This window comes from Petromyzon marinus, chromosome 17 (genome assembly GCF_048934315.1).
Source record: "Petromyzon marinus isolate PM22_M1 ecotype Great Lakes invasive population chromosome 17, UKy_Petmar_22M1.pri1.0, whole genome shotgun sequence".
Lineage (NCBI taxonomy): Eukaryota > Metazoa > Chordata > Hyperoartia > Petromyzontiformes > Petromyzontidae > Petromyzon > Petromyzon marinus.
Window position 1 is genome coordinate 22,136,901 of NC_133683.1, and position 23,959 is coordinate 22,160,859.

At 44.7% G+C, this 23,959-nt stretch overlaps 1 protein-coding gene across 5 annotated transcripts in view; it reads left to right on the forward strand.

Moving 5' to 3' along the window:
• The window catches only part of LOC116943154 (1-phosphatidylinositol 4,5-bisphosphate phosphodiesterase beta-1-like), a 169,565-nt gene that overhangs the window by 114,126 nt on the left and 31,480 nt on the right, over window positions 1–23,959 (forward strand). Inside the window, exons 4-15 of one of the 5 annotated variants that reach the window (XM_032955743.2) lie at window positions 1,250–1,387; window positions 2,816–2,895; window positions 7,516–7,569; window positions 10,593–10,668; window positions 13,752–13,852; window positions 14,515–14,678; window positions 16,944–17,090; window positions 18,070–18,227; window positions 18,725–18,807; window positions 20,852–20,936; window positions 21,084–21,252; window positions 21,827–21,955. In XM_032955743.2, the coding sequence (XP_032811634.1) occupies window positions 1,250–1,387; window positions 2,816–2,895; window positions 7,516–7,569; window positions 10,593–10,668; window positions 13,752–13,852; window positions 14,515–14,678; window positions 16,944–17,090; window positions 18,070–18,227; window positions 18,725–18,807; window positions 20,852–20,936; window positions 21,084–21,252; window positions 21,827–21,955 (1,384 nt within the window). The remainder of the gene's footprint in view (window positions 1–1,249; window positions 1,388–2,815; window positions 2,896–7,515; window positions 7,570–10,592; window positions 10,669–13,751; window positions 13,853–14,514; window positions 14,679–16,943; window positions 17,091–18,069; window positions 18,228–18,724; window positions 18,808–20,851; window positions 20,937–21,083; window positions 21,253–21,826; window positions 21,956–23,959) is intronic. The other 4 variants (XM_032955744.2, XM_032955745.2, XM_032955746.2 and 1 more) reach the window with 4 other exon arrangements.

Genomic DNA, 23,959 nt, shown 5'->3' on the forward strand with positions numbered 1-23,959 from the left:
ATCCACAACGTTTACAATTTGAGTACTGTGACGTTTTGCTGGTAATTACATCCAGCATCATCGGGCGATTTTGGCAGAAAAAAAACGTCTATTATGAATAATATCAGTCGTGAAAGCCGACGTGTCAAACTGGTTTCACACTATTGAGCAAACTGCTCGAAAAGAATGAGCAAATAAATTGTAGGTACAATGCAGAATTAACTAAATAAATAACATCTTGGGCCATGAACACGATTGCACCAACGCCTCGGCACATTCATCAATAACACTGCGTGGCCTTTAAAGGAACAACATGTATAATAGGTGACAGTTTGAACAATGGCCCTTTTTCCGGTGCTATGAAGAAGGGCCATTGCCTGAAACGTCACCGATAATATATATTTTTCCCCTTTCACGGCAGTGTTTTTAGCGATTATGAACATTGTACCAAAGTTAAAGCTGTTAGCGAGCACCTATGAAAGCTGGCAAGGCACGCGAGGGGGTGGGTGGCCAACACCATGCCCGGCTGCCTTTGTCTCCCCAGTGGCGATGTTTACACACCACACCAGGTACTCATTTGAGGCTGAGTCGACCCAGGGGAGGCCCAGGACCAATTGAAATAATCGTCACTGGTGTTGGCCGTGAGTGGGTATCGAACCCGGATCGCCGGGTTCGTAGCGCAAGCGCGCTGACCGCTACACGACCGACTCTGGCCTAAGAGAACTAATATCTCCTCCTGCCTGATGTGCGTTGTGCTCTTGTGCAGGACACCAAGTTCCTGCCTGATGTGTGTTGTGCTCTTGTGCAGGACACCAAGTTCCTGCCTGACGTGCGTTGTGCTCTTGTGCAGGACACCAAGTTCCTGCCTGATGTGCATTGTGCTCTTGTGTAGGACACCAAGTTCCTGCCTGATGTGTGTTGTGCTCTTGTGTAGGACACCAAGTTCCTGCCTGACGTGCGTTGTGCCCTTGTGTAGGACACCAAGTTCCTGCCTGATGTGCATTGTGCTCTTGTGTAGGACACCAAGTTCCTGCCTGATGTGCGTTGTGCCCTTGTGCAGGACACCAAGTTCCTGCCTGATGTGCGTTGTGCCCTTGTGTAGGACACCAAGTTCCTGCCTGACGTGTGTTGTGCTCTTGTGTAGGACACCAAGTTCCTGCCTGATGTGCGTTGTGCTCTTGTGCAGGACACCAAGTTCCTGCCTGACGTGCGTTGTGCTCTTGTGCAGGACACCAAGTTCCTGCCTGATGTGCGTTGTGCTCTTGTGCAGGACACCAAGTTCCGAGACCAGGTGGAGGGCTTCACGGGCGTCGGAATGGAGAGCCGGACCATCACTGTGGTGCACGGCCCAGACCTCGTCAACATCTCCTTCCTCAACTTCACCGCCTTGACCGAGTCCGTGGCCAAGGTGGGCCCTCGGCCTTTCATCGCCGTTTCACTGTTCCTCACTCCGTCACTGACGCACTCGATTTGGGTTCGTGAAGCGTCTCTCATTGTGACCGCATCACATCGCGCTGCGCAAATTGAGGTAAACATAGCCTATCTCCAGCAGGTGAAAAAGACGTTTTGTTTATTTTTCATTAGAAAAGGGAATGAGGATAGATTTAAGGTGAATAATGCAATCCAATATAATGTGGATCCATATACAGCTCACTTTTGCCCACACTGTTGGATGAGGGTCTCGCAATGTCTAGAAGGCAGTGAAGGTTATTTGACCATACTTCACCATGCTGGTCAGTGCAGGTTGGTGAAGGTCAGAGGTGGACCAAATAATAGCGTTTACCTCTACTGCCCACAATGCCTTCTGGAACCTGTGCTGTGCAACGGTGGTCAACCATCCTACCACTCATCAAGCACAACCCTCAGATTAATTCGAACGGATGAGATTGGGTGCATTCTGGGTAATTTGGAAGGAGGCAATTTGGATTGATATCGCATTTAAATGCAATTGCAGCTGAAAATAACTAATAGAGACAAGGTTATAGTGAAAGTGAATAGAAAGACACCTCAAAGAGAGAGAGAGATACAGTCATATGGGCAAGAGAAGTAGAGGTCCTGAGCCTTGACTTAAAAAGGAGAAGGGAATTATGGACAGGTTTTTTTTTATTTGAACCCTTGATTGCTGGCGCATAACAAGTTCAGGAAGCAGAGTGAGGTGAGAGTGGTGAGGTGGGGGTGGGGAGGGGGGGATGATCTTGGAATTGGTGAGAGGAATTATGATAGCGATGCCACGCGTCTCTTCCTCGCTCTTGCTCTCACATCTAAGTGTTTTCTCATCTGCGCCAGCTCACTAACTCGCCTCTGCTACTGCTCGGTCTCGCACTTGCTCATTCGGTTATGTGTTCGCTCACCTGTTCATCCTCACATTTGTGGTCATATTCTATATCGCTCACGTGCACACTCACTTCCTCGCTTCACTTTACGTGCTTCAACCGTCGGAGCCCAGCTTCACCGAAACCACCCAAGTGGAATTTAGTTTGCAATAAATGTCACAAAGTAAATAAAACAAACACACAACGTCGCGTGGCACAGTGTGTGTGGTTTACAGTATTTACGGCGGCACTGCAGCCTGACCGAGGCCATTGAGGGCGTTTGACGGTGATTGATTCTGATGGGAAAATAAAACTTTGGCCTCAGTGTCCGTTCGAAATGTTGGTTTCAGTCCTGGAAGATACAAAAAAAATTGCCGCCGCTTAAAAGTGGCCTGGGTCATCTCGACAGGGCAACGTGAAGTTTTGCGGAGCGTCAGAGAATGCTGAGATGTTATTGAGACACGGCGAATGTTTTTCCCCTTCATTAATGGATCTCTTGACTGTCCCATCTCGCTTTACTGAAGGTATGGACGGATGAACTCTTCACTTTGGCTACGAACCTCCTCGCACAGAACTCATCGCGAGATAAGTTTTTGAACAAAGCGTGAGTTGCACTTGTACAGCATTCCATGTTTTACATATTTTTCATTAATGTGTTAATATAAATTCATTCATCCCTTTATAATGCAGACTGCTTAAGAAGCAGCATGCAGACTACTTTGACAGAACTATAATTTTGCATTATAATTTAAAAAAGTAAAAAGGTCAAAGGTGATTTCTTGCTCAAATGAGCATTGAGGCGGTCCTCATCTCCCGTTTACAGTCCTGAGCCAGTGGTCGGGTTGAGACTCTGAATACCACAACAACTGTTCACTTCCCACAAGGTGATACCGATTTTGTTCACCCCAGAGGTATGATGGGCTGAGTTGATCCCCAACCAGGATTTGAACTCACAACCTTTCGATTGTGCTCCTGCTGAGTCACCTGGCCAGCATTTACTCCGTACAAAAAAATCCTCGGAAATATATTGTTTCAATTTGTGGTTGATTTTAATATTAAATTTTAATGCTTTCATTTGGAAAACATGACGTCTCATTATAAATTAATTGGATATTGTGACGTTCCACCGCATGTATATACAATGCAAATGTGTATATCTAATTGCTGTAGGTTGTATTCTAAAAGGTAACTGCATATGGAAATATCATATCTGTTTTAATTTTAACAGGCAGTATTGTTTAGTAGTTTAATTCTAAACACTTCAAAACATGACTGTGTTTGGGCATACCCCCTGCACACAGAAAACTTGTTCATTAATGCAAATGCATTCCTGGGTTAAGCTGTCCAACTCGTTTTCATATGAATTGACAAGCAAATAAGTGTGCCAGGCAGTGTTGCATGAGAGTGAGTGAAAGTGGAAAGTTATATAATGACATTGAAAGTAGAAAATATTTTTTTTACTTGGAACAAGACAATTTAGTTAGCTGTCATGAAATAATTCACCGTCAGCATTGCATGTAATGGAGATTGTAATTACGTGCATGTGTTATTCATAAAAAATATGGAGTTAATTATACCAGGATTAGAAACTTTAAATCATACTTGGTAGCCTCTTGAACCAAAACAAGAAAAAAGTGTCAGTGTAAATCGGAAACAATTTAGATTTTTGGCCAGGGTGTAGTGTGGAGGAAATTCCACCCATTCCAGGTGTATCCTGACTCTTATATAAATAAAAACAATGTCTCTGATGTCCCATAGTGTGGCCTTATCTGGGAGTGACATTTTCATGAGCTAAATCATCCCAACATATTTCCGCGGACTTAAAATTCCTCACTGACTATATGAATACATCGTTTAAAATGTATTAAGAATGGAAACTTTCAAGTGCTCCTTTTTATCGTGTTTATCTCAAACGCGATTCCTTGATAAGTGTCACGTTTCGGCAGTCGTGTTTAAGAATGCGTGTCGACACAATGCATACCGGATTATATAACCAGGGTCGTTTTATGTTCTGTTATTCTTAAAATGTCACGTGACTGCCATGTGAAGTGAGGGTGAAGTGCAGCCCTGCAATTGCTTGCTCACTTCACTGTTGGCGGAAGGGCCTTTGGATCTAGAGATCCCGTTTAGAGGGTATTTGGCCTACTCTTCCATGCGAGATTGTGAGAGTACCCCACACTTGACTGTTATGTAACCCACTCTTTTTTTCCTCTCACAAAATATTAGCCAGATGCCATGCTTGAATGTTAGGGTAATTTCCACAGTATGTCTTGGAATATGTGCGAAGCCAAAATAAACACAGGCAATATTTATTCAAGGAATGCAGTGCGCGGCTTAAGTGTGCCCGTGTCGGCTCCCACATAACTTGCGGCTGGCCTCTTCCCAAAAGACACACACACACGGTTGCTGAAGACTTCCTCAAGGATTGAGCTTCCCCTAGGGCCTTCACGGTAGCCCCAGAGGTCCCTTTAAAAGAGATGTTCAGTACCTCGTTTGAGTAGATTTATTGGTGGCACCGTATATGTGTGCGTCTATGTGCACGCGCGCAAATATGTTGCATGCATGTAAACTTGTGCACTCGCATTTGCTCATGTGCACACCTGTGTAACAAACTCATACAGAGATGAATATTTGTTTTCGTGTTTATGTGTGTGTTGGCCCAACAGTCTGTTAAGGCTATATGGGGAATCTTGATTTGAAGCTTTCGTGACTGCAGGAATTCATACTCTTTGGTTCTTTCGGTAAAGCCACGTAGATAAAAATAAATAAATCACGACGTTTCGATAGCAACACAAGCCATCATCTGAAGACGATAGTAACACAAGCCATCGTCTTCAGATGATGACTTGTGTTGCTATCGAAACGTCGTGATTTATTAGTTATTTTTTCTATCGACGTGACTTTACCGAAAGAACAAAAGAGTTTAGCGGGGATCTTTGTCTTTGTGGAGTGATAGTGTCGTGTTTGGCACGCTGCATGATTCAGTCGGCAACCCGAGTTCGATTCCTGCTCATGGCCAACACCGGTGACCGACTATATATGAGCCAGTCCCTCGCCCCCTCCTCGTTTGACTCGGCCACAAATGAGAACCTGGTTTGGTGTGTAAAGATAGCCACTCGGGAGACAAAGGCGGCCAGTGGTCCTGACCATGCCACCCCCTCGTGCCGTGCCAACCTTCATAGGTCGTTTGCTTACAACACTTGCCTCAACAGTGTGTTAAGGCTCTAGGGGAGGATCTTTGTCTTTTTGTAGTGGGGGGATGGGGAGCGGTGATGCATGTGAAGGGCTTCTACTTGGGATCACTATAGATGGGTGTTTTGGCCTTCCACACTGGGCGCCACAGTGTCAAGATGTTAACTACATTGCCTGGTATGCAAGAGGTTATGGGTTCTATCCCAACCCTGACTCCTGTATATTTGGAGTTTGCTTGTTATCCCCGTGGTCGTGTTGATTTTTCTCTGGGTCCTCCGGTTTTTCTCTCCACATTTAGAAACATACCTTTAGAGTATTTGGCTGTCACACATTTCCACGTAATAAGCCACTTAGTTGAGCTATGATTTGTGGCCGGTCGCTTCTGAAAAATAGCTATATAGCTCATTGGGCCTTACCTGGTTAAATAAAAATAGTTTAATCTTAGAGGTAGCGGGAGTAAACCCACACTTTATCCCATCACATGCAAACTGCCATTTCACCAGAGCCTGGCCGTCAGGGCCAGCAAGGCCTTCTCTGCTGGCCGAGAGATGGTCAGAATCAGAAAATTGTATTTTTATAATAAAAAAAAAATATTTTCATTAATGCTATATGTATTTAACAAAGTTCCTTCTCATCAGTCTATTAACGTCATTTTGTTGCTACTCTCTCCCTCAGTTGCGTTGCTTCCAATGCAGCTCAAAAATTAGAGCTTTTATACAATCAGATTTTCCACCTGTGCTGTCTCCGCCTCTCCGGGTGAAAAATCTACCCTGAGGCCTTCAGAATGTCGAGTGAATCCCCTCTGCTGTTGAAGCAAATGGGGACGATGTTGTTGATTGTGATATTATTGCACCAATCAGATGTCGAGTTTGCCAAGTTGGGCGTATTCTTTGACACGCTGGAGCCTTCTAGCTGGCCTAGCCGCCTACGTCAGCATTTTTCGTCTGGCGTGAACGGAGGGCCAGTTAGCTAACTGAAGTTAAATTAGCTAGCACGTAATGTAGCATAATCTGAGATTTATTTAAACTTCATCTTGTGACATATTCTTAGCTCTTTTGGTAAAGTCACGTTGAAGGGAAACAATAAAATAATAAAATATATATAAAACAATAAAAATTATCACGACGTTTTGACCATAACACAAACGGTCGTCATCAGGTGTGTCGGTTTGCATTAATTGATTTATTTTTAAACGGTGTATTTATTTATAAAAAACGTCAGTGCCACACGCAGCGATTTTTTTATAAATAAATACACCGTTAAAAAATAAATACATTAATGCAAACCGACACACCTGATGACGACCGTTTGTGTTATGGTCAAAACGTCGTGAGAATTTTTATTGTTTTATATATATGTTAGTATTTTATTGTTTCCCTTCAACGTGACTTTACCGAAAGAGCTAAGAATATGAATTACTGCAGTCACGAATGCTTTAAATCAAAATTTCATGTTGTGACGTTTAGTTTTTTAGATGTAGTGCTTTAGAATGTTTTCTTCTGTGGGGAAGCCTGTTGAATCCTGATAGTGTTATCTGTGTTTTACGTCATGTTTGCTTGCTTGGTGGTCGTATGAGTAAATGTGACTGGTTGTTGTTTGTTCTTGTTTCTTTGGTAATGACATTGATGTGGGCTATGCGATGTCTATTTGTGATGCAGCATCCTGTTATACTGCGTAATAGTGGTACATCCTTGATGGTTTCAGTCACCGTGTATTCATGTCTCTGCAATTAGTGTATGGTAACTCTCATAGGTGTTGAGCCTCGTGTTAAATCACTTTATTCCACTCGATGAAAGTTGCTGTCACTGTGAATATGGGGTGGTTACGTCGAATGACAATCGCCTATAGCCCTCGTGTCATGGTGATGTTATTGGAAGGCGGTTTAATTGCGGGAGGATAGCATTGAAGGCCGAGATGTAAAAAACACGGCCCACCACTGCATTTGACTATACTGCTGGGTGGGACTGGTGCATGGGGATTTGAGAAACTTGGTGTGTGTCTAATCGTATATCATTTTCTTTTCTTCTGGCAGATACACAAAACTGAAACTGCAGTCGAATACTGAAGATAAAGTGCCAGTCAGAAGGTGAGTGTGGCTGCATTTACAGAGTACTTGTAACTTGTTTTTTAAATGTACTGTATGGTAATAGGATTTGTTATAGGCGCGGAGCAATTTACTGTTCACTACAGTTGTTTAAGCATTAAAAGGCAATTAGCATGTTAATTCTAATTTACTGTTACTGCTGATGGTGCTCATTTAGGAACACATTGTGGAAATTCGTGCATAGCGCGAGAAGGAAGTCGATGACAACATCTGTGGCCAAAAATTGTATTCAAGCGTAAGATGGGATTTATTTAAATTGTTTTAAATTTTGTTAACGTTTTCGTTGCAATTTGTCTTGTGCATTTATCACCATTACGGAACATTGCCAGACGTCTTTATCTGCCGGTCGGCAACTGAGCGCCATACTCACCCAGAATTAGTTCACAGGCCGAGACCAGATAATGCCACTTGTTCGGTACCAGAAATGTGGCATAACTTAGTTATTTTTTTATTTCTATATACAGTGTTAGTTTTAAGTTACCCAAAATAATTAGGCTGCCGCATGAATTCACTTCTATCGGCCATGTAATGAAATTGGTACCGTTGAAAGTTTTGCCTCCTATTTTTGCCACCTTGGGCAGCAAATTTACGCTGCAGTGCAGAGACTAAATTTGGAGCCGCCATGCACAGCAAAATGTAATAAATATATAATTAATCGACAGTTAGTCCGTTTGAAAAATATACTAGTAAAATTAACTGCAGTCCATTTCTCCATTTGAATTTAATATATAGCCCATTGGTGTTTGTCCTTATAGACCACTCTTCCCCTGAAGCATTTGTTTAAGCAGCAAAGTCTGGGCCAGAGTTGACCTTCAGGGTTTAATCAGCAGTGTCAGTTTCGCCCCACGTGCTGGGGAACTGAATGTTTCGGAATAGCTCTGAACAGTTCACGTTACTGAAGAAGTTCCTCGCACGTGGAGTGAAATGCTGAAGATTACACCGAATAGCTAAAGGTTCAACTTTAATTCTAGAGCACAATCGCAAAACACGCGCAGTAGCATCATCTTCGGTGCCCATACTATTCAGGTTCCTCCATGTTTGATAATTAAATATTCATTTCCCACGATTCTCTCCGTGCATGTTAATTAGATATTAATGATCCAAGATCCTCCATGTCTGTCAATTACTTATACGTTACCTGCGATCCTCTACACAGTGCACAATGAGGTGCGCTGTGTATCCACAACTCAAATGCTTTCTTGAAGTCTGAGCATCCTTCATGACAACATTTGAGTTGTTGAGAAACGAAGGGGTGTATGGGAATCAAGTACATGTACAGCACACCGTGCGGACCGTGAGGGATATTTGACCCTCCATCCCCACACTGGTCATGTGCCAGTTGGTAAAGGTGGGAAGCATAGATGTACACTGCTCCCTGCTTGCCCCAACGTGTCCTCGCAGCAGCTTTATAACACTTCTTTACCCATGGTGGTCATCGATATATACACTCATAATAAAGGATTCTGGGTTAGAGCGCGTAAGTGTGAATGTGTCGTAACCCTCCAGCACACGACACAGTCAGGAAGGTTCGTCACGTGAACAACGTGACAACTAGTTACTACTTCAGCCCACAGGTGTGTTGGAGAGTAAATCCACAACATTTACAATTGTTAATTCATACTTACGCGATCTAACCCAAAAACCTTTATTATAAATAATATTGGTCGCGAAAGCCGACGTGTTAAACTGATATATAAACTATTTACGGTGGCCCATTGGTGCGAGATATTAACGACCTCTCTTGTATACAGGAGGTCGTAGGTTCGATCCCGACCCTCATGCCTGTTTATTTGGAGTTGCATGTTCTCCCCGTGGTCGTCTGGATTTTTCTCCAGATCCTCTGCTTTTTCCCTCCACATGTAGAAACATACATTTGCACGTGATAAGCCACTTCATTGAGCTATCATTTGTGGCCAGATCGCTTCTGAAAAATATCTCTATAGCTCAGTGGACCTTACCTGGTAAAATAAAAAAATAGTTTATCTCATTTCACATTGACCTCTTGTTTTTAGCCTATCTTGGACAATTCTATTGCCTCGTAGCTAGAGCATAAATTCATATTGTCAATGAAGCAAAAGGTATGCATAATGCTCACTGCTGATGTTTTACGAGCTTGTGTTGATGATTGGTGGAATGTGAAAACATGGAATGTGCAAGGCTTATAATGATACAGCCACCTCCTCACTCTTGTCGTGCGCGGCCTTGACCGTAGTGGACATTTAAGGTAAATGCTCTCTTCAAAACTGTAAAACACTCAATAATGTAATCCAGACATTTCTCTGTTTAATAATTGCATAATAAAAACATACCAAACCGTTTCCTTTGCTGCCGTTATGATTAAGTTGATTCGTAAATAGGAGCTCGCATGTATTCTCTTTAATGCTTATTTGAGCTAACCTTATTTCAGGAAATGTTACATTTTTGAAATCCAAAAATTGAAGGAAACATTTTTCATACATCGTTGGCAGTGGTGCACAAACGCAAACAGCAGAAACTCAACACAGGAAAAAAGATATATTATAATAGGCACCATTTAGGGATATTGTTCTTCATGAGAGAGTGAAAGAAAGATCCTTCTTTGCTTTGAAGATGGGGCTTTGGCCAAAACATCACCGATAATACTTGTACTGTTTATTGCAGTGTCATTTTACAAATGTGTTTTACATTTTTGGATCTGGTCGCACAAATATGCGTCATGTAAAACACTTGGATACCCAGTTGTTAAATGCGGTGAGATCACTCTCCAACAATGCACCGGTGTTGCTGCTGAAGAAGTGATAAACTGGCCACGTCTTTTTTTCTGTGCCAGCTTTTTTAATTGACTGTGCCAGCTTTTTTAATTGACTGTGCCAGGCAGAGGGGGTTTACGACACACGTTTCAGTTATGCAGTCAGACCCAAAAATCAATTATGAATCATAACGTTGGTCGCGAAAGCCGTCTGCGTGTCAAACGGAGCAGCGTCTGCAATTAAATGTATTTGTGTTTCCCTTTCTCCTCTGTTTAGCATTCTGCGCATGTTTCCCACCGACAAGAAAAAGGTTGAGAATGCTCTGATGAGCTGTGAGCTTCCTTCTGGAAGGGTAAGGCGACGTTCCCTTCACCCTTCCTCTAGCTCCGTGGTTCCCAACCCAGTGGTATGTCGAGACATCGCTAAGGGGTACACGTGGCATCTCTTGGGGGTGCACGTAACATCTCTAGGAAATACGCGTGACATCTAGAGGATACACGTCATATCTCTAACGGGTACGCGAGACATATCTAAGGGGTAAGCGTGACATCTAGAGGGTACTTGAGACATCTCTAGGGATTCGCATGACATCTTTAGTGGGCACGCGTGACATCTAGGGGGTACACGTGGCATCTAGGAGATGCGTGTGACATCTAGAGTGTACGTGAGACATCTGTAGGGGGTACACATGATATCTGTAGAAGGTACGTGTGACATCTAGGGGGTACACGTGACATCTAGGGGGTACATGTGACATCTGAGGGTACGTGAGACATCTCTAGGGGGTACGCGTGACATCTCTAGGGGGTACGTGAGATATCTCTCGGAGGTACGCGTGACATCTGAGGGTACGTGAGATATCTCTAGGCGGTACGCGTGACATCTAGGGGGTACGTGAGACATCTCTAGGGGGTACGCGTGACATCTCTAGGGGGTACGTGAGATATCTCTCGGAGGTACGCGTGACATCTGAGGGTACGTGAGACATCTCTAGGGGGTGCATGTGATATCTGAGGGTACGTGAGACATCTGAGGGTACGTGAGACATCTCCTATGGGTACGCGTGACATCTGAGGGTATGTGAGATATCTCTAGGAGGTACGCGTGACATCTGAGGGTACGTGAGACATCTCTAGGGGGTACATGTGACATCTGAGGGTACGTGAGATATCTCTAGGGGGTACGCGTGACATCTGAGGGTACGTGAGATATCTCTAGGAGGTACGCGTGACATCTAGGGGGTACGTGAGACATCTCTAGGGGGTACACGTGATATCTCTAGGGGGTACGTGAGACATCTCTAGGGGGTACGCGTGACATCTGAGGGTACGTGAGACATCTCTAGGGGGTATATGTGACATCTGAGGGTACGTGAGATATCTCTAGGAGGTACGCGTGACATCTGAGGGTACATGAGACATCTCTAGGGGGTGCATGTGACATCTGAGGGTACGTGAGACATCTCTAGGGGGTGCATGTGACATCTGAGGGTACGTGAGACATCTCTAGGGGGTGCATGTGACATCTAGGGGGTACGTGAGACATCTGAGGGTACGTGGGACATCTCTAGGGGGTACGTGTGACATCTGAGGGTACGTGCGATATCTCTCGGAGGTACGCGTGACATCTAGGGGGTACGTGAGACATCTGTAGGGGGTACGCGTGACATCTCTAGGGGGTACGTGAGACATCTCTAGGGGGTAGGCGCAACATCTAGGGGGTACGTGAGACATCTCTAGGGGGTAGGCGCGACATCTTGGGGGTACGTGAGACATCTCTGGGGGGGGGGGGGGGTGCACGTGACATCGCTAGAGTTGACGCCTGTCATCTCTAGTGTTTAGCTCTTAGCTAATTGTTTTTGGCGTTAATTACTTACGAATGTAATTACAACGTAGGACAGGTGATAAGTAGGTGTGCTCGACGGCGCACGGCGAGCCCAAAGGGTGCACACCACTGCTGTCTCTCTCTCGCTCTCCGTGCACACAGAGCAGAGTGTTCCACGTGCATGCGAATGGGACAACGGTTGAGATTAGGCCAACTTCACGTCCTCGGGGAGAGGTGGGGGGGGATCATCTTCAAGAGTTTTCTGTCCGGATTTTGTGCGAATTTAATTAATCTGGCGCGTTGTTCTACTCCATTACAAGTTTCGCTCTCGGTGTTTCCTGAGATTTATGAAGCCTATTAAGGAGTTGAAGTCACACACAAAGCACATCAATAAAGCCTCGGCTTAAAATCACGTGTTTTATTTGACTCGTAAAACATTTTTTTTTACTTTTGCAATATATTAAGCCCATTCCTTTCATTTCAGCAATCGGTAGGCACTTTAAGAAACTTATGACAGTTTTTGTAAGTGGTGTAGAATTTATAATAAATACTTCTATTCTTCGGTTCATGAATTCGTATTCTTGGATTTTAAAACAATTCCACGAGGAATCAGCGCTGAGCTGACACAGCTGATATCCTTGGCTCAGATTTGGGATTGAGCCTTTGTTGATAACCCCTAGATTATCATGTTTAATGCGTTTATGTTCATAGGTCAGTCAATGGATGTTTTTTCCCCCCCTCAATTTTGCAAACTCTACCTTTGACAAATTTCTCTCTGAGGATTATAAGTCACTTTGAGGGGATATGACATACAGTGGTTGTGATTTTTCCTATTGTGGGCCATCCTCTAACTCGGGGTGATGCACTGCTTACTGCAAGAATTCTGAATGGACATTTATTTGTCTTGACATGGAGCCGATAGTTAATGTTATACAGAGGCTTCTTTTTCATAATTGGTGCCTTATTGGTTAGATCGTGTCGACAATGATACATTTTTTACTCTAATCTTCCACTGATTAAAGCTAATCAAATCAAGTCGTCAGATGGACTAATGTGATAATTAATTAGTTTATTCAACAACCTGGATCGTTGAATAGTACGCAATATATTTTAAAAAATAAAATCCTCATAACTTTGGAATAAAAGTGTCAAAAGTAAAAAAAAAACAGCCAATGTGAGATATCAAATATGTAAAATGTATGTTTGTACGAACAAAAATTGGCCTGCTGAACGAGTAAAGCAAAAACACGCGGTGTTTTCACGTCTCATGGTGAATCTGCCGCGATGAAGTTTTATACTCGTGTTTTTGTTTAAAATATCTCGCGCACAGGCATCGTGAACATCTTGATTTTGGCAAGATTGCGGCTCCGTGTGGCGCACTCCTAACGAGACCCAGGGGGGCAGCGGCGGTGGATGCTGTGCGGAGCCAGACACGCGCGGCTGTGCGCACGCACCCGCGTGTGTGTGTGTGCGTGTGTGCATGCATCTGCGTGCGTGTGTGTATCCACGCACCCGTGTGTGCGTGTGTGCATGCATCTGCGTGCGTGTGTGTATCCACGCACCCGTGTGTGCGCAGCCCAAGCGGAAGATGTTTTTTTTTCATTCTTGCAGAACGATAACATCCCGATAGAGACCTTCACATACGAGGCGTTCTACAGCTTCGTCAACAAACTCTGCCCCAGGACCGACATAGACAGCATCTTTGCCGAGAGGTGAACGCCGCCGTGTTGCGCGAAGCTAAATAAATTAATAACCCAGAGCGTGTGGACTTGGCCTTTGACCAGATGACACAGAATGTGCCCGATATCTCGTCACATCTCGGAAGCTAATCAGGGTCTAGATGAGCCCGGACAGCGTGTGGATCGGCTACTGCCAGGTGCAGCAGGTTGCAATAGCCGGCTTTGGGATGATATGGTGGACAGGCGAGTGCAGTGCAGTTGAAGTTAAATATGTTGCTGTACTGTACTCTGGCTACCACAGGTGTGCACATGGTGGGGGGGGGGGGGGGGGGGGGGCCTTGTACTTCTTTTAGTTCTTGAGTTAAAAGCCAAATGGAGGGACAAACATTTTCAATACATCAATAATGGTGTGATGATGGTGATGATTTAAAAAATATTGTGTTTCAGCCTTCTATTGATATTAATTTCTAGCGAGTAATCTCAGCTCATTCAACTGCTGTATTAAATGTTCATACCCACTCTCCAGGTTGGGTCACACCATCTCAAAAGATAAACGTATGCATTTCGCCATGGAAACCCGCACGATTATCTTCGGTGTATTGCTCATGCTCGTACTAACTCTCTGGACGTCGGAACAACAAACCGACGCCCATCCATGAATTAATAGCGGCACGATTGTCCATCTCTTTAACCAGCGGCGCCAAAAATAAGCCCTACATGACGGTCGAGCAATTTACGGACTTCATCAACAGCAAGCAGCGTGACCCTCGTCTCAACGAGGTCCTCTTCCCTCCGATGAAGACCCACCAGGTGCAGGCGCTCATCGACAAGTTCGAGAGCACCAACCTCGCCAAGAAAGGTGCGCTCCGTCCCCCTCCGCACTCTCGCCCGCACCACCTCCACACGTCGCTTCTCCGCTGCCTTTGATTTTTAACGGTGGGAATACGCTTGCCGGCCGCCAGTTGGCTCTGGGGTGGCTAATACAATGTCAGTGGCGTTGAACCTGCACCACCTATATCCTAGGTTTTGAATCCAGGTTTCAGCCGCCCTTGATTTACTAAAGTACAATGAGGCATTTCGATTTAAAGCTTTCGTGACTGCAAGGATTCATCTTCTTTGGTTCTTTCGGTAAAGTCACGTAGAATGAGAATAAAATAATAAATTGATAAACTAAAATAACACAATAAAATACTCACGACGTTTCGGCCACAACACAAGCGGCCTTCATGACGCATATTTGACTCTGCAGACAGAGGTATAGGTGGATATGTGAAAAGGTCGGATATGTGAGCATCTACAAGATTAGCACGGTTGGCTACGTATGGTGCAATAGAAGTTCAACATACATGCAACATCCAGAAAATGACATTTGACACTGTACACAAATACCGCACTTGTTTATGGCCGTTAATTGGCCAGGGCTGGATATGGGATGTTGAAATGTCCTGCAATCTTAACGACCTTTCACCATGACCTTCAAGACCTCTCACCGACGACCCTGACATAAACGCTCACCCATCGCTCAATTGCAGTGAGTTTATGGTTTCAGTGTAGTTAGCAATGTCTGCAAAACAAAATACATTACATTTGGATTTTCACTTTGTGCAGCTTATTTCGGCTCAGCGTGTCATAAGTATTGGATTTATTGCCATGCTTCATAGCACAATATTTGTTGTGGGATTTAAAGATTTAGGTGTTTTGAAGGGACTTATAAACCCCCGTATTCTCCATATTTTAAGACGCTTTGAAAAGGGGCCAGATGTTAATTACCTCGCCTGGTATACAGGAGGTCGTGGGTTCGATCCCTACCCTGACGCCTGTATATTTGGAGTTTGCATGGTCTCCCAGTGGTCCCGTGGATTTTGCTCCGGGTCTTCTGGTTTTTGCCTTCGCATTTATAAACATGCATTTAGAGTATTTGGCTGCTCTAAATTTACATGTAATAAGCCACTTCGTTGAGCTATAATTTGTGGTCAGGTCACTTTTGAAATGGAGCTATATAGCTCAGTGGGCCTTACCTGGCAAAATAAAAAAAAGTTTTTCGTTTAAAGTAAGACGCACCGCCAAACTTTTGGCAATCCAGAGAATACGGTAGTTTTGGGAAGCCATCTCTCAGGTGCTGTTCTCTGAATGAGCCTCAATAGGTATACAACAGCAGTAGGCAATGGTGGCTTTACTGCACTGATGATTCCTAATCAGGGTGGAACTCGTGTACAGTCGTCTCATTGCCTGCTGCTGTCTAAATTAATATGGCGATAATTTTGACTCCGAATGTAAATTTGACTATATTTGGTCTAATGACCATGGCATCAGTGACACGGTTGTCATACATTGGTGAGGAAAGAGGCAAATAAATGACATGGAATGTCACTAACACTTATTTGTAATGTAAGTACCCAAAACATGAGGGTAAAAACAAAACCTCTCATGTATTCTCAAAGTTATTTTATCCCGCCTGTTATTCTGCTCACTTTATTCTTCGAGTGATAGTGACGTCAGATGTGTTTCGGTGTTGACTGTGAACTTTTCTATTTATATCATGGGACCTCCTGTTCAGTGTTTATTGAGCAATTATAATGTCAGCCTTCAGGCCAGGGCACTCTTGCAATAAATATATTGAATATTAACCTTATTTAAAGGGGAAAGAAAGAACAGGTTAAGCGAAAGCACTTTAAGTTAATGTGGATTTGGCTGGTGAGCAAGGACTGCCCTGTAAAGTCCAGGGTAGGTTATTTTTGTTCATTCTACTGCACATAAACATGGGAAGGTTTATACTTTCCCGGATGTTGCAAAACCTGTTCTGCAGCCACGCCACAACCATAACTATAAGGAAATAAATCGAGTATTTTTCCACTGTGGAGTAACATTCCACTGGTCCCTCAGTGGTGTCCTGTTGTTTTGTACCACATTGCATCCCCGTGATGGAATGTGCCCTACTGTGCTTGAACCGTGGGGTTGACAGCAGGGCTTTATTCTGCCTGTGTTTTGTCCCCCCCCGACTCCCCCCCCCCACCACTCCCCACCTTCACCTCCCCACCTGCACCTCCCCACCTGCACCTCCCCACCTGCACCTCCCCACCTGCACCTCCCCACCTGCACCTCCCCACCTTCACCTCCTCCTCAGGCCAAATTTCCGTGCTGGGTTTCCTACGGTACCTGAACGGAGAGGAGAATGGCATTGTCCCTCCAGAGAAGCTGGATTTGAACGAGGACATGACCCAGCCGCTGTCTCATTACTTTATAAACTCGTCGCACAATACCTACCTCACGGGTAAGGATTTGCATTTATATGACGCTTTAATGCCTCGGCAACCATATCACCTTACATCGTATCTCATTCGTTACAATCCCCTGCTGCAACTGTGTCAAGAGTTACCCAAGGTGGCAGCTGCCCCTGTGTGGCACAAGGTGTACGCAGCACAGGACTACAAATAGGTTTTCACCTGCCAGTATGGGCCGATGTTGCTATGTTGTTTTTTTTTACCCCAATTAATTTAGGTGAGTGATTGATTAAATTTGACATTTGACCCCGTGAAGCATGCACACAGAGTCTGTTCTCTTACGTTACCAGATCTTTAAGACACTGTTGCGCAGACAATGTGTATTTATGGTTAATATGCATGCAGTATCAACCAGGGCGGCTGCTGAGTTTGAACCGCGAACCTCTGCAACAAGCGGCATGGGTTGGCATGGGGCCTGGTGCAAGGAAATATCTGAGTCTGCCCTCTTTGTAGCCTGGTGCCTGGGAAATTGCACTGTCTGCATACTTGATGGCTATGCCACTTGTTTATGGCTCTGTGTGTGTCTTAGTGTCCTGTGTTACGAACCTGGAGACCCGAGTTTAATTTCTGCCAATGGTTACCAACACTAATGACGATTATCTGAACTGGTCCTGGGTCTCCCTTAGGTTGACTGAGCCTCAAATAAGTACCTGGTGCTGTGTGTCAACATCCGCAGTAGGTTAGACATAGGTGTCCAAGCATGGTACTGTCCACCCACGCCCTTTTGTGCCATGCCAGGCTTTATAGGTCCTACTCGCTAGCAGCACTTTCCTCTTTGTCTTGTGTACGTCTTTACATGTGTGTATGAGTATGGGTGCCTGTGCGTACATCTAACGCTTGTCGAGAATCAGCACGACGACAAAACAAGTGGTGCCGCTATTTAACGCAGGCACCTCGTCTCTCGCTGCTCGGTAACAACGTGGAGGTTCCGCGGCGTTCATGCGCGATCCCCCTCCGTGTTTGTCCCAGGGGGGCAGCTCAAGGGCAACTCGTCGGTGGAGATGTACCGCCAGTCCCTGCTCGCCGGGTGCCGTTGCGTGGAGCTCGACTGCTGGAAGGGACGCACGGCCGACGAGGACCCCATCATCACCCACGGCTTCACCATGACCACCGAGATTCCCTTCAAGGTGTGGCGGTGCCCCCCGTTTCACCGCACTCCTGTGTCTTCCTGCTGCGCAGCGTGATATACGGATTGCATTTGTGTCGTACGACTCGGGTACATTTTTTGCCGGTTGTGCGGCGTCGCTGTTCGAATCGTTTATTTTTTTGGTTTTACCGCGAGTTTGCTCGGAACCATGTCCGACATTTCCCTCCCATGTGCTAGGAACTTCTTCGGGAAATTAATAGTTAAGAATAGTTCTGAATAGTTCGGTTGCTGAATAAGGGTGGGAAGTTCTGTATTGCTCCCATTTCGCCAAGACCTCCTTGCGAAATGAAATGTGGTTTTCATTGGTTTTATCCTGGTTAAATAAATACGAATACTAAGAAGAGGCTTCTGCAGAGGTGAGATGCGTAGAGAGTGTTAGACTTGAAGACTCGGTGCTGCCGCTACTGCTGCTGCAGCTATTGCTGTTGTCCTCATTTCTAGCTGATTGAGGCTGGGTCCTCGCTTCTGTGTGTTTAGGAGGTGATCGATGCCATCGCTGAGACTGCCTTCAAGACCTCGCCGTACCCCGTGGTCCTTTCCTTTGAGAACCACGTTGATTCGTACGTCACTCTCCCATCTTTCCTCGCATACACACTCTAGTCTAGGTGCTGTGACAGCGCATTGATTAATTATTTAAAATAGGCTATTTCTAGCACGTTTACGTGTGTCGAATTGCACGTGTTGAGAATTTATCTTTTTTATTGAAGCTGTTCGTATGCAACTGATCTGGATTAAGGTTCATTTGGGCTCAACGAGCAAAAACAAAAATGCACAAACGAGACAGAACAATAATAGAGGTTTTTTGGGTTCGATCACGTAAATATATAAATGTGTCATTAAACCCGCCACCACCCGACACAGCCAATTAGTAAGGTTTGTCACGTAAACAGAGCATGCCAATTCGTCACTAGCACAGCACACCGGTGTGTTGGAGAGCAAATCCACAACATTTACAAACCGAGTACGACGTTTCGCCAGTAATTACAACCAGCTTCATCAGGCGATATCCAGATTTGTGGATAAGTCCTCCTGAGACGGAATAAACAGGAAACGACACAAATGAGATGGTAAACATGTTTTAAATCAAATATGTAAATTTATTAATACATTTAATTGTGACCACGAATTGTGACAATTCATCGATTAATTGCGCAAGGGTAAATTATTACATGCCCTGCACGGTCAGTTGTTCAATCAAATGTTCTTTTGCTAAATTGTATTCATCGATGTTTCAATCAGCATTCTGTAGGATACGAGCACCATGCCCCAATGTACCCTCTTGCAAGTGATTGTTCAATTGTTAGAGTGACATCAAACAAATTTCTTTATTTTCATCAGCAGTAGCTGCAGCCGTGACCAATACACTGCTCGATGAAGGCCTCACCACGTCGTTGCCATGCCCCAATGGTCTTACAACGCCACAGTCCATCTGGTTCCTGCACGCGAGCTAATCACTTCGCTGCATCTCTGTGGCGGTCATCCTCTCCCTACCCTCGCTCTGGCCGCTATTCTGTCCACGGTCTTGTCCTAGCAAATGTGTCCTGCCCAAGCCCACTTACATTTCTTCAGAGTAGATATGATGTTTAATTCCACGCCTAGTCCATGTGTTCCTGTTTTTATCTCTCATTATAATCCCAAGCGTGCATCCCTCCATGGCTTTTTTGTGTGCCATTTGCAGCTTTTATTCTACTTCCTTTGTCAGCGTCTATGCTTTACCATCCACCTGTCATCCTAGACAATATGCACTGATTGAAAACTTTCTTCTAAAGGAACAGTTTTGTGTTTATTTTCATTATAAAATGACAAATAAAATTCAAAAGCACAGCAACCTGTACTCGCCTCACCTCTTCATTTCATCAGTTTGATCCAGGTCACAATTTAATAATGAAATGCTCCTTAGTCTGTTCCAGTTGTGTAACGCCAATACAATAATTGTCTCTCGTTGAGAAAACTTAGTTGAATGTTGATTTTTGTTTGCATTCATCGCTCTCCCAAATTCGTAGACTTGTTCCAGATATTCGGTAATTTCCTGAAGTTCAATTCTACTGATCGTTCACAATGGCTTGCACTGGCAAATATGAGTTGATTGGTTTATACTTTCTGAATTTATGTTAACGCCTTTGGTTCTTTAAAATGTTCAGCAAATATCTTCATGAATACCTGTGAATAGTCTTGAGTGAGAGACTAATTTGTATAATTTAAGCCATAAATTGTATATATATACTGTACTGCATTTCATGTTACAGTATTCCTTCAGTTATATATGTAACAATGTATTCATTTTGTTGGGCACTTTATTTTGAATGTCATGCAAGTTCCTTGCTTTTTACTGCACCCGTTCTTTACACAGTTGTGACGTAAACAAATATACAATACCTCCAAAAATATTTAAATCACCTGCATGAATGCCTTGGCCTTCATACTGTGAAATCAAAACCAAACATGATTTCAGAGTGGTTTAGACCACTGCAAGCATGAATTGTAACATTAGCCGAGAAAACCTACGTGTTCTGTAAACGTTTAGTTTTCGTTGATTTTGTCGTGTTTTGTCTCGTCAATTTATTTATTTACTAATGTATATGTATATATTTGTTTTCGCGACAGCCCCAAACAGCAGGCCAAGATGGCGGAGTACTGCAGGCTGATGTTTGGAGACGCTCTGCTCGTGGACGTTCTTGACAAATATCCGGTACGCACGCAACGCTCAAAACCTTCCCTCCCCGTGCGGCTCGTTGGATAACGGTCGCTCTGGCGCGTGGGACGACTCCTCCCATGTGCCTTTCCTCGTATCATCCATCCCCTCGTGTATTTATTTTGCCCGTTTTTTGTTGTTCAGCTGGAATCTGGGGTGCCGCTACCCAGTCCTGAAGAGCTCAAAGGGAAAATTCTCATCAAGAACAAGAAGAAGAAGATTTCCAAGGCGGATACGGCCCGCAAGAAGCTGGAGGTGACGAACTCCAACACTCCGAGCGAGTCCAGCATCGGGGACGTTCCTGCTTCAACTGGTGAGCAGAGGCCACAATTGGTGGTCGTCACAACTGCTGTCACGACTGCCACCGTCATTGTCATGATGCTCATCATCATCATTGTGCATGAACACACAAATGTAAATTACATACATTGTCATCTTCATTGTCATCATTCATAACTATATTCACTGTGTACTGTGGTTTCTCACATCACATTGAAGACCTTGTAGAGTCACAGGACATTCGCCAATCCACTGTTGGAATAGAGTTTCCCCAAGCAGCGCAGGCTGTGAGGGTCATGTTGACACTACTTCACCACACTGGTCAGTGTGGGTTGGTGAAGGTAGTACAGACCAACAGTGGGTTTTGTTGCACGTAGAACATGGCCATTATTTTATCTTTATCATCTTCATCATCATAACCCCGTGGTAGACACGGACACTGTGTGGAATATCGCCATCGTTATTAATGTTTTAATTACCCGACGAGAGTGTAAAGCAGAGCATATTCCCATGGGAGCATAATTGAGCAAACAAGACAGAAGTGCATTTAGTTCATGCATTCGTGAGATGCACGGCGCACCCACAGTACAATTTAACATGACCCCCAGCATCTCCCATAGGAGTGGAGCCAGCAGACAACTCACAGGCTCAAGCTACACCCAACGGCACAGAGAGAGTCGCCAAGAACACTGACTGGCAGAAGTCCACCATGTTCAAGAAATCCTTAGGTAATTCAGGTCTGTATCCAAGTGGCTCAGCGGGGCAGAGTAAGAGGCTTGTGATTGCAGGCCGGCGAGTTCAAAGCCTGGCCGCGGGTTGACTCAGCCCATCGTTCCTGTGGGGTCAATAAAATTACTATCACTTTGTGGGAAAGTCAGCAGTGGTTGACTCTATTTTGATCCAAGGACAGTTAGAATCGCTGTGCCACCCCCATGTGCAAACAAGTAGAACGTTCCAAACCCCCTGTGTCTTAAGCTGTAAAATATATGTGGGATATCTGTCACGGACTATGCCGTTTGGGCAGAGGGGTTGATGCGTAGGCCTACGATGGATGTCCCGTTATTTATAACGCGGTGCTCGGCAAACGGCGCGGCAACGATTGAGGACGGGACGGGGGAAGTTTACGTTGGGCTGCCAAGATTTGTGAAGGCACTGACAAGCTCGGAAGCTTTTTAAAATCATTTCTTGTTTTGTTTACGAACACGGCTGGACAGCGCAGTAAATTTCATGGCGCACCTTGTGCCCGTGTTTGCACCGGATAGCGACGTACTCTGGGAGGTGCGAGCTAAAGAAAGGTGAAGTAACTAATGGCCGCTTGACACGTTTATAGACGTCAAACGGAGGCTCCGCACACGGACCGTAATTCACGCGGCGAGTGAACCCATGAGACCGACGCTGGGCGTACGCAAGAATACTCCGCTGACGCACCCGTCGCTCCTTGCTTCCGCAACATCAAGTGCTCGCTCAGTGGTTTGAGGGCGGTGAATTGACGCAGCTGCAAAATTATAGCGAGCCATAGCCCAGCCAGTAGTGCCTCCCGTAGAAATGAGAGGAGATTGTGTTTTTACAAATGGCCAAAATGTTCGTGGCATTACCCATGTATGAATGACTATCTACAATTTTGTGTCAGCTCGAGAAGAAAGTTGTTCAGAAAAATAACTGGAGGCAAGCACTTCTGGGGTATTCCTCATGCAAATCGGGCTCTTAAGGGTTTCCATTGATAGCGATCATGAATGCAACTCACAGCACCTTACATCACATTTCATCTCAACCATTCCAGTGCCCTCCTGTCGTCTAGTTGAGGGGACCCCCCCTGGTGGCAGCTGTCCCTGTGTGGCACAAGGTGAAATATTCTGATTCTGAAATACCTCGGCATGTAAATGCAGTCTTGGTCTGTGGCTTTTCCCAGATGCGTGATAAATATAATTTGCTCATCATTTGTCAAATTTGGATCATGACGCCGACGAACGGTGGCCTCCTCTTTTTCAGATAACGTCATGGTTTTTACCGCCCGCTGTGACGCACACAGTGAATGTGAAGCACACAGTGAATACACCTGTAGTATAAACTGTGACGCACACAGTGAATGTGAAACACACAGTGAATACACCTGCAGTGTAAACTGTGACGCACACAGTGAATGCACCTGCAGTATAAACTGTGACGCACACAGTGAATGCACCTGCGGTATAAACTGTGAAACACACAGTGAATACACCTGTAGTACATAAACTGTGAAGCACACAGTGAATGTGAAACACACAGTGAATACACCTGCAGTGTAAACTGTGACGCACACAGTGAATACACCTGTAGTATAAACTGTGAAGCACACAGTGAATGTGAAACACACAGTGAATACACCTGCAGTGTAAACTGTGACGCACACAGTGAATACACCTGTAGTATAAACTGTGAAGCACACAGTGAATGTGAAACACACAGTGAATACACCTGTAGTATAAACTGTGAAGCACACAGTGAATGCACCTGCAGTGTAATCTGTGAAGCACACAGTGAATGTGAAACACACAGTGAATACACCTGTAGTATAAACTGTGAAGCACACAGTGAATGCACCTGCAGTGTAATCTGTGAAGCACACAGTGAATGTGAAACACACAGTGAATACACCTGCAGTATAAACTGTGACGCACACAGTGAATGTGAAACACACAGTGAATACACCTGCAGTATAAACTGTGACGCACACAGTGAATACACCTGTAGTACATAAACTG